A 10528-nucleotide genomic window follows, 5' to 3' on the forward strand; every position below is an offset into this window, starting at 1 on the left:
AACTAGTGTTAAAAACAAAAGAACAAAGTTTTGTAATTTATAGATAACCTTGGAGAAATCTCTCCACAGTTTAGCCAAAGGAAGCTTCCTCTCTCGTCAATAACATAAACGCCACTTTCTTTGTCGTCTTCAACGGCGTTTCTTGAATCTTCGTTGCCCGCCACATGAGTTCTCTCTCCGTCATGTAATGCATCACGTTCTCCGGTTCCACCACAGAACAACTCTTTCTGCCATTCATCATCATCAGGAGCCACCGCTTCTTTTACTAAAACGATTTTTTTTCTAGCTGTGTTGGCTGCAGCTGAAGCGGTGAGAGAGAGGGAATAGGAGGAATGAGAAGATAGACGAAAGAGCTGGGGACTGAAAGAAACGTTTCTTAATGTGGAAGTTGAGTCTGAATACAAAATGAATTAATGATGGGGCTAAGGACAAGTATCTGTTATACATTTTGTAACTTTCATATTTTACTTTTTTTCCCTTGAAATTTCAATAAAAAGACAAACATATTTGTGTTCTTGAAGCATCTGCTCATCTTTCACGCAAGGAGAAACAAACATCTTCTGCACTCTCAACGATATAACCATCGCAACGTTCAGGCCAGAAAACATCACTCTACATAATCTAAGGAGGAAAGAGAAAAAGCTCATATTGAAAGATCACTGCAACTGATGATAATAGTGGTATCTTCAGTAGAAAGAGATGCTATAGACAAGTTTCCGCCTATGCTGTTTTTCGAAGCCAGCGACAATGTCATCTATTGTATCTTCCCATGTTTCATTCCCTTCAATCTAAAAACCCACAAACAATCACCCCCAATATAAAGTTTTTTATCAAAAGCTGCTACTAGATGAAAAAAAAAAACTGATTAATTTTGAATAAAAAATACTAACCTCTTGACAGAGTTCCAAGGCAAGACGGCCACCTATAGCTGCTTCTTCGTGGTTGTCTTTAACCTCCAAGTTCATCACAAGTATGGTTCTCATAAGTGGCTGTTCTCTGTTATTAAGATCTGCAGATAAAGATAATGATAGGCACTTTTGTTACTCAGCTAATGAAAATAAAAAAAAAGCGGAATTAGGTTAATATACCTTCAAGAACAGAATCGAAAACCTTTTCTTCAAAGGTCATGACAACATCAAACACACCATCACCACCATTATCCTGCCATCTCTGAGGAGCTAGCTTCACGTTTAGGTTCCTCTTAAGCATCTGCAAGATCCCATTCCTCTTGTAACTGAAATGAACAGTTAAGTCTATTATGCAAAAGAGCAATTAGGGATTCGAAAGCTTAAGAGAAAACAAAATCTAGAATAGGAGGATACAGCTCGGGATCCTTGCGCCTGAGTTCATCGAACATCTGCTTGTACGGAGTTCCGAAGTCGTAGACGTTAGGCTCTCTCGCGGATGGTCCGGGTAGTTTAACGTGAGATCCTGTCCCGTACGAAGCTACGTCGAGACCTTGCCTCTTGAGGAGGAAGTGAGCCTCCATGCTCCGGTTCTGGTTCGACGAGCAGACCATGGCGTACCGGAACCTCATGGCGAAGACGCCGTGACGAGCGAATCTGCGATTGGTTTCCCCGGCGACTAATAGCGGCCGGAGCAGTTTACAAGTTGTCGATTTCAGAGGTGATGTTTGTTATGTGAGTGAACTGGATTGGGCCTGGGCCGGAATTTTTAAATACGTCCATTAACGTTATTGTGCCCAAAATCGTATCGAATTGAACCGGACAAAAATTATGTTCGGTTTGGTGAAACAATGGTTCATTTGTTTGGAAATTGTGCTGAACTAAACCGAATTTTCCCAAGTTCGATTCAATTATAGCTGTTTAAATTTTTGGGTAATCTGAATAAATTTCGGTTTGGTTAAATATAAGTCCGTATAATTTGATTATAATTTCTATAAAATATAAAAACCAAACAAACGGATTACCGAACTGATAACTTAGATTTTCTTAAACTTAACCGAATTCTTAACCAAACTTGAATCGAAAACCACAAAAGACCGGTGGGTTTGGCGAGTTCGGTTCATTTCCCCAGGCGGAGTAGTAGTACTTGAAAGACTGAACAAAACTTGTAAACAATACGGCAAGGCAACTATTAAAGTCAGAAGAACGATGTCACCGAACCAAAAAACAAAGTCAAGAACACAATATTATCTCCGGGGGCGATGAGCAAAGTATTAAATGATACCTTCAACATAAAAATACAATTATTACTTATTTTTTCTACAAATGATCACAAACTTGTCTCGGACCTTACATTCAAACCCCAAAACCTGTCTCTACCAAGTGATTATATCACTGAGTTTCACTGTCGGAGAATCTGTTGCAGCTGAAGGACTTGATTTCTCTGTTCCGGTGGCAGCAAATTGATCTGCTCTGGTGTCAGACTCATCACCTGTTGAAGCAATGCCTTCTCCATATCTGCAGATATCTGCACAAACAAGAAAAACACACAAAAATCATCAACAACATCAACACAAGCCTCTTTGCTCTCTGATAAGTAAAAGTCATTTAGAATTCCAGCAAACGGGCTAAAGACGCAACTACAGCGTCTACTGGAAAAGGAATGTTAAAATGATAGAACTAGACAATCATCGACATGATGTATATCCTCGAAGTACAATGGCTGCGTGGGAAGGTAAATTACCGGCGCGGGGCGAGGTGGTGGTCCACCTCCAGGTCCAACTTGGTTTGGTGGAGGCACCGGTCCTAGACCTGGGAGATGAGTAATGTTTGAGTTCTCTGGTTGGCCAGCCATCCAAGAAGGACCTCTCTCTGCAGCCATCGGACCTCCTAATTGGTTATTATTGTAGTCCCCACGAAACTGACCTCCACCCTGAAACAATAGACAATAATACAAGCAGTGAGATTCAATAGCATAACTAAAACCTGCACAGTTTCCATTTACATTTTTCATTTCTTTAAAGCAAGAACGTGATTTTAAATAACAAGAAAAGAGATCAGAAGAATTATGATAAATAATATCTTCTCACTGAAGGAGGACAAATATAAAGCACCATAATTGCATAGTCAATCTGCAAAACCACCGAATATATTGCCTAAAAAGGTATAAGACAGTAAGAGTATAAAACACCTGATATGGTTGTTGACTAGGTAGATGTGGCTGTCCCTGCGGGAATTGAGGTCCAACAGAAGCCTGCGGTCTGTTGCTTGACTACAAATTGGTTCAAATAAACGAGCTTCAGTCAGTCAAAAACATAAATCACGATGTTCGAAACAAAAATCTCTCTACTGACATGAAACATGGGTTGAGAATGATGCTGGGGAGGTGCGACATGGTGCTGAAACCCAGCGTTGGGACCAGGCTGGGATGGTCCAAACTGATGATGATATGGTCTAGGCTGTTGTTGAGCCAAATGAGAACCCCCAACAGAGTGCATTGGTTGTTGCTGTTGTTGCAACTGAGTAGAGGAGGCTGGTATATCAAGATGATGGAAAGGAGGTTGTTGGGATGTTGGATGATGGGGAGCTAGAGAAGGCGCGTTTTGAGCTTGAGGATGAGACAAAGAAGTGCCAGCAGGATTCAGATGTCCCTGACGCTGGGGATGGGAAAAACGAGGCTGCTGTGATGGAGCATTATTATTACTGGTTGCAGAGACAGAAGGTGGAGGAGGAGGAGGAGGCATAGGCATTGGTTGTTGTTGTTGTTGTTGTTGTTGCATTGGGTGTTTTCTAATAGGTGCTTGTGGTTGCATTGTAGCTGCTGGAACGTTTGGCTTTGTTTGGATCGATTGACGGGACTGTTGAGGAGGCTGTGCAGGCACCTGAGGATCCACTTTTGGAACCTAGAAGAACAGAGTTTGTTAATGAAAAGGGGATGAAATGAGATCACAAAAAAGTAAGGGGTTCAAGTAAATACCACCTGAGGAGGCTGAACCATTCCAAGCATGATCTGTGCCTGACATTCACCAACATATTACATCATTGTTCATGTCACAAAACCCTAATTGGCCATATCACAAAACCCTAGTTTTTATAAATCTATATGTAAATTATTATTTTTTGTGCCGAGTCATCAATACATTGTTCATGTCACAAAATAACAAACCCTAATTTTTTTTTTTGACTTCCAATCAATCAAGTAAGAAGCTCACCTGGAAGAGAGCCTTGGTCAAAAGAGGGTTCCGAATCAGAATGTCTCTCGCTTGCTCGTGGTTTTGATCAATCAGCGTCTGCGTCATCAGATCCAATCAATCAAAAAACAAGATTCGCAGAAAGTGTTGTAGCCTATAATCGTAGGGAGAAGCCAACCTTCATTTGAGACATTATATCGTAGAGCTGGCTTTTGGTCATTCCGGCGAGATTCTCCGGTATACCGCCGTCTCCGCCTATTTGCTTGCCCGCCATTGTCTTCGTCGGTAGTCGCAACAGTGGCAACCTGAGTGCGATTTAACACGCGACACAATAACCTGGGCCTAGCACAGCATGGGCTTATATGGTATCAACCCGATCCGATTTGCTGTATTCATTTAGGCTCGGCTGCTCGGCCCATGAATCATTCTTAAGTTGTATTGCTTTAAAAATTGGGTTCGACAATAAGTATAAGATGTATTTGCTTTTAAACAGATAAAAACTTGTTTTCTCTCTCTAGAACCTCCGCCTTCTCTCTAGTTTTCTTCAATCATCATCTCCGATCACCGGCTCCGGCTGCTCTCATAGAGCCGGGGTCGGGTTTCATTCTTTTTCTTGTTTTCTCGGTGCATGCATCATCTAATCAGCCTCGTTTATACTGATTTTAGTTCAGATCCACTTTTGTTCGAACCTATTATCTTCTTGATGGCTTTGCTTGTTGACTATGTTCTCTTTCACTTCTCTGGCCTCGATCTTCTTCCTTCTCGATTCTTCGAGTGAGGTTGAAACCAGAGTTGATTTGTACGCTCCCTGTCTTCAACCCAACAGATCTGATCGAGATCTAATTCCTTCTCGTGCTTCAATCTGGTGTTTCCGTTGGTCCTTCTTCAACGACGCCATCCAGTTCAAGACTTATTTCCTGAGTGATCTGTCTTGCTGGTCTTCAAAGCATGTGTTCTTATACTCGTTTGTGCTATTCACTATGGGAGGTATCGCAAGTCGTTGGTTTGGTTATGATGGCCTCTTCGATTTGTTTCTTATCTAAGGAGTTCATTGAAGTCTACATGCAAATTGTTCTTTAATTTCTAGGTTCTTTGATCTGTTTTTAGGCTGTATTAGTTTGATCTGCTCTGTTTCATCTTAATTCCCACTTGTGGGCATAGGACTCCAGGGACTAATGGTGTTGTCCGCTGGCTTTATTTGTCGGGATTCATGGAAATCGCCGATCTCTGTAACAAACTCTGTTTCAAATGAATTAATATCTTCAGTGTTAAAAAAAAAGTATTTGCTTTTAAAATTCGACAATAAATATACCACCATTTTCAATACCTTTCAACTTTTTTACACTATGGTTGGTACTTTTTTAAAATGATGATAAATTTGACAATATATACATATGTTTGTCATAGATTTTGGATATGTATAAAATTGCTTAGACCTTCTCTATCCCCTCCATAGTTTACTTTATAAATGAAGTAAAATATGGAATAGAGATAGAAATGCGCTTAAAACAAAAATAATCTTGATTTTAATCAGTTTTGCAGCTGTGTTAGGTACAAGGACATCTCCATCTGACTCTATATTTTATTCTATTTATAAAATAAATGGAATGAAAAATTGAGTAATGAACAAAAAAAGAGTATTACTCCATTTATAAAATAGTGCTTTTTTATGTTTAGTATTTCATTTTTCATTTTATATATTCTATAAATGGAGTAAAATATGGAATAAGGATGGATATGCTCTAGATGATGATTCATACACTCAATCACATAACTACTTACTTTAGAACATTTACTTCCGTAAACTTTTGAGTTTTGACAGTATCTAAACAAAACTAAAAAGTAAAAAAAAAGAAATGCAAGAAGTTTTTGCAAAGGCAATTTAAGATACGGTTTTGATATTCATTTGACAGGTAGACATCTGTAAGTGGTTTAAATTTTTTTAACCAGATGATAATCCGTCTTCTGCGCTGAGTGAAATTTTTTAAAATATATTGTACTTAAATATCATAAACAATATACATTTTAATATCAATAACTTTTTCTTATATTTTATTAGCAGTGGATATTCGAGTACCATTTGGTTCGATTTAGATCTTTGTGGGTTTAGTTCGATTCAAATCTTTACGGGTTTGGTTCAGGTTTGGATAGCTTATTTATTTATTTTTTCAAAAATTAAATTTCATATCTACTTTAAAATTTTCAAAATCTAAAATATATAAATTTGAATAATGTATGAAAAATACTTAAACTTAACATAAAAATTGGTTTAGCTTAAATATTTGGAAAATCAATAGATATTTTAAGTATTTTAGTTATTTTAAATATCGTTTAGCCATTTTAAACATGTACTTATAACTATGTATATATATTTTCAAGTATTTTGAAAAACTTTAAAACGTCTTATATATTTTGTACACTGTTTTAGATATTAAATTAAAAAATAATTAATATATTTAAATATATAAATCTGGTTTGGATATATTCGGATACCGAAAATATTTCAGTTGGATCGGCTTCGGTTCCAGTTTGGTTCCAGTTCTCTAGATACCAAAATTTTGAACCCATTCAGATATCTACCAATTTTAGTAAAAATTCAGTACTATTCTTTGGATCGGCTTTGATTCGGTTTTTTTTATTCAGATTTTTTTTATCCAAGCCTATAATTTTAATTGTGACAAAATTTTAAACAAAGATGATGATGGTTCATATTGATTTTGGGTATGCAGTAATTTTTAAACTAAAAAACATTTTATTATGTACGTGATCCATTTAGTTAATAATTAAAAACTGTTCTAGACACATTTAAGAAAAACAATGGGCTGAATTTTAAAAATGTACCATTTCAGATTGTCAATCGACACTTCCAAATATTCCATGTCGGTGTTGTAATGAATAGAAAGGGGGTTAGGGGTAGGAAAGCAATATTTTTGTGTAATCCATATTCTCGCTAGATGATTTCAATAACTTTTAAATAAATCTTAGTTTATCGATCTCTTGTAAGATTTTCGAACAATATTAATTAATAAAATCTTACATTTGCTAAAGTGATCAATCATTTCTCAATTAATATATAGGAGATTAGAATAATCACATAAATCAAAACAATACCTCTTGTTATTTACAATATATTTATAGTAAATTAATTAAAATAATCATTTTATTTATTTTATATGGTATATAATTATATTTAAATATATTAACTAAATATATCGTATATTTTAATATAAATATTTATTATTGAGACTTCCTACTCATATGGTTTTATTAGTATTTTATATTTGATGTAATAAAAATTTAAACCATTAATCTCAAAATTTTTGATGTGATATTCTTTGACGTAAATTTCAAAATTAAAATATTAAAGTCTCAAATACTCTTTCAATGCAAATTTCAAAAATTAACGTTTTTGTATTTTAAATGGTACATAGTTAATTTAAACGATATATATATTTTTATAACACCACGATATATATATTATTTAATATGAATATCTATTAAATAAATATTCATATTAATACGATTTTATGATCATTTATATATTGTTATAATAAAAAATTAAGTCATTGATCAAAAAAAATCAAAGGAACTTTTAACATTTTTGTAATTTAAAAGTCTCTTTAAGAAGTTAAAAATTAACATATAAGAAACAATCTAAATTTTTTATTATATGGTTAATGGGATTGTATAATTTTTTTTAAATAATAATTTTTTTTTAGTGAGAAAAAATGCAAAAATTGTTATCAAATTTTTATTTTCATAATCATTAATTGTCATATATATGTTAATCATATTAGGTAAATCCAATTTTTATTGAAAGAAAGAATACACGATTCATATATTTTGCGTTAATATAATGTTCCCTAGCAATATAAAGAAAGAATACACGCTTCATATATTTAAGCTGATACATAAGACTTATTTCCATTCTAATTAAGTGATAACTTAGCAAAAATCTTTTCTAATTATTACAAACTACATGTTATAATTTTTTTAAATGCTTATCTATTACTATATAGGAGATTTTGCTTGCTTGGATTATATTATTATTATTTAGTTGAGATTACTTTGTTCCATACTTCTAAGGGGGGGGGGGTTCACAAAAGTTCAGTACTATTCTTTGGATCGGCTTTGATTCGTTTTTTCTATTCAGATTTTTTTATCCAAGCCTATATTTTTAATTGTGACAAAATTTTAAACAAAAATGATGATGGTTCATATTGATTTTGGGTATGCAATAATTTTTAAACTAAAGAACATTTTATTATGTATGTGATCTATTTAGTTAATCATTAAAAACTGTTCTAGACACATTTAAGAAAAAACAATGGGTTGAACTCTAAAAAATGTACCATTTAAGATTGCCAATCAGACACTTCCAAATATTCATTTAATTTGATAAATGAATGGTCTATAGTAGACATATTATATAATATATCACTCCCTATCAACTTAATTTTGGACTTATAAAACTTTCAATTGATTCTCAAGCCGCCACATAAGCAAAATTAACATTCTAATTACGTGAAAACTCAGCATAACACTTTTAAATTAATACAAATTACATGTTATAACTTTTTAAATGTTTCTCTTTTAATATACATGGGATTAGGTGGTTTTCCACGAATTGAATCGTATGAAACGAGTTCTTAAAGTGAAGTTTATAATTACTAGGTGGTTGTTCGTGAATTTGCGAATATAAATATTTTATGAAAATTTATATTATGTATAGAATGTCGTAAATGTTCCATAAATTTAATGTAAAAGTAACTGATGAACATTTAGTAATAAAAATTCTTATGGAATTATATATATAATTATCAAAAATTAACTTCTCCAACGCATATTATGTATCTTCTTCGACTTCTTCTTATTTTCCTCGTTATTATTTTATTTTTTTATCAAATTTTTGCTAATGTTTTCCTAATATTTTACATATTTTTGTCAAATATTTATTTCTCTCTAAATAATAATACAAACTATACTATCAAGTATCAATGAACCAAAAATCAATCTTATAATTATTTTCAGTCATAACATTACTTTATTCACTATATTATTTGATTTAGATGCAAAACATTTTTTAATAAAAATTCTCACATGTTCCGTTCAGTAAAATTTGTCTAATCTTCAAACCTAATTATTTATAAAAGATATATGGACTGAGAACAATGCTTTTTCACTGACTGTTAGTAAAGAGACGAGAGATTGTTATCTATGAGCTGATGGCACATGGTGCGTTGAGTAAGCATATTCGGAAGAAAGATAAAGCGGTACAGTTAGATTGGATTTGTCGCCTTACTATTGCATTGGATGTGGCTACATCCACCGAGACATGAAATCCGCAAACGTTCATTTGGGAAAAGATTTACGAGCAAAGATTGCAGACTTTGGGTTTGTCAGGGCTACAACAGAAGAGAGAGAGAGAACCAATAGGTACCAAGTGTGTTGGAACTCCAGGTTACATGGCACCGGAATTCATGGTTATGTATTTCTTTTTTACATCGTTTAATATCTGATTTAGCTATATTTGGTTTTTTCTTGGTAACTAACATGTGAAATGTTTGTAATTGCAGAAGGGAAAATACTTTCAAGGAAGGCAGATGTGTACAGCTTTGGAGTCAATTTGTTGGAGCTAATACGTGGTGAAAAGGCCTATGACAACAACAAAGACATATCCCAAGACTACATTGCCATGTGGTTCGAAAAGAGGAAAGAAGACTTCTGGAATTCCATTGAAGTGGACATTGACACAGACCATGACACACAACAAAGCATCAAGGAGGTAGCTGAACTAGCAGGTTCATGCTGCGGAAGCAGAGAAGAGACCAGAGATGTCCCATATTGTCAGGGTTCTTTCATCTCTGATTGAAATCAGAGATAGAAGGAACCAGGCAAGCAGCAGCGGATCTTGATATTGTTCACCCTTCCATGTATAGTTACTGTGATCATCAATGATCAGATGGATCGTCCAGGTATCACTTTCGCATAAGATTCTTTTTGGTTTGCTTATTTTTGTCTTGTAAATGCAAAGTTTGCAGCTTTATGACCTTTTGGATTTGAAAACTTTCTATGCAGAAACTGGATTTCAAGTTCCCACTATCGGCTTCGTGCGTTCACTTCATATGCTCATGGATTGGAGCGTAAATTGTGATCAAAGTCTTGAAGCTTAGTATCGATCAGACAGAACACAATTCCAGATGGTCCAAAAAATAGTTAGTTGGGTTATTATGCGGGCCGGATATTATTAATTAGCACAAGGAGAAAAATAACCGGCTTGCTGGTGATCGGGTTTACGAGTATGGATTGTTTTAGATTGGTTTTATCCAGTTTAAGATACTCAATTCAGATTGAAACAATTTGTAATCTAGGTTGATCTCAATCCGCTCTAATTAGATCTGGTTTCATTTCATCCGGCTTAAGACATGTTCT

The 10528-nt window shown here is 34.4% G+C and overlaps 3 protein-coding genes and 1 long non-coding RNA gene across 5 annotated transcripts; 2 read left to right on the plus strand and 2 right to left on the minus strand.

The window, feature by feature from the left end:
- Window positions 1–33: 33 nt before the first annotated feature.
- LOC130506442 (uncharacterized) lies at window positions 34–514 on the plus strand. Its single transcript, XR_008942027.1, has 2 exons — window positions 34–184; window positions 287–514. It is a non-coding gene; the product is annotated as an uncharacterized LOC130506442 (long non-coding RNA).
- LOC130506441 (uncharacterized) lies at window positions 389–1616 on the minus strand. The gene is made up of 4 exons (XM_057001086.1): window positions 1323–1616; window positions 1089–1234; window positions 891–1009; window positions 389–788 (listed from the first exon to the last, which is right to left on the minus strand). Exons 1-4 carry the CDS (start codon window positions 1535–1537, stop codon window positions 687–689), a joined length of 582 nt encoding a protein of 193 aa, XP_056857066.1. The 5' UTR covers window positions 1538–1616; the 3' UTR covers window positions 389–686.
- Window positions 1617–2130: 514 nt separating this feature from the next.
- Window positions 2131–4436, minus strand: LOC130506440 (uncharacterized). 2 transcript variants are annotated; one of them, XM_057001085.1, is made up of 7 exons: window positions 4275–4436; window positions 4118–4195; window positions 3886–3921; window positions 3260–3808; window positions 3097–3177; window positions 2650–2838; window positions 2131–2433 (listed from the first exon to the last, which is right to left on the minus strand). In XM_057001085.1, the coding sequence occupies exons 1-7, from the start codon at window positions 4368–4370 to the stop codon at window positions 2308–2310; spliced, it is 1155 nt and encodes a 384-aa protein (XP_056857065.1). In that variant the 5' UTR covers window positions 4371–4436; the 3' UTR covers window positions 2131–2307. The 2 variants fall into 2 exon arrangements, with proteins under 2 accessions (XP_056857065.1, XP_056857064.1); XM_057001084.1 differs by having other exon boundaries at window positions 3883–3921.
- Window positions 4437–9431: 4995 nt separating this feature from the next.
- Window positions 9432–10054, plus strand: LOC108815417 (receptor protein kinase TMK1-like). Its single transcript, XM_018588027.2, has 3 exons — window positions 9432–9579; window positions 9673–9897; window positions 9975–10054. Exons 1-3 carry the CDS (start codon window positions 9432–9434, stop codon window positions 10052–10054), a joined length of 453 nt encoding a protein of 150 aa, XP_018443529.2.
- Window positions 10055–10528: the final 474 nt, after the last annotated feature.

Source organism: Raphanus sativus, unplaced genomic scaffold (assembly GCF_000801105.2).
Source record: "Raphanus sativus cultivar WK10039 unplaced genomic scaffold, ASM80110v3 Scaffold3242, whole genome shotgun sequence".
NCBI lineage: Eukaryota > Viridiplantae > Streptophyta > Magnoliopsida > Brassicales > Brassicaceae > Raphanus > Raphanus sativus.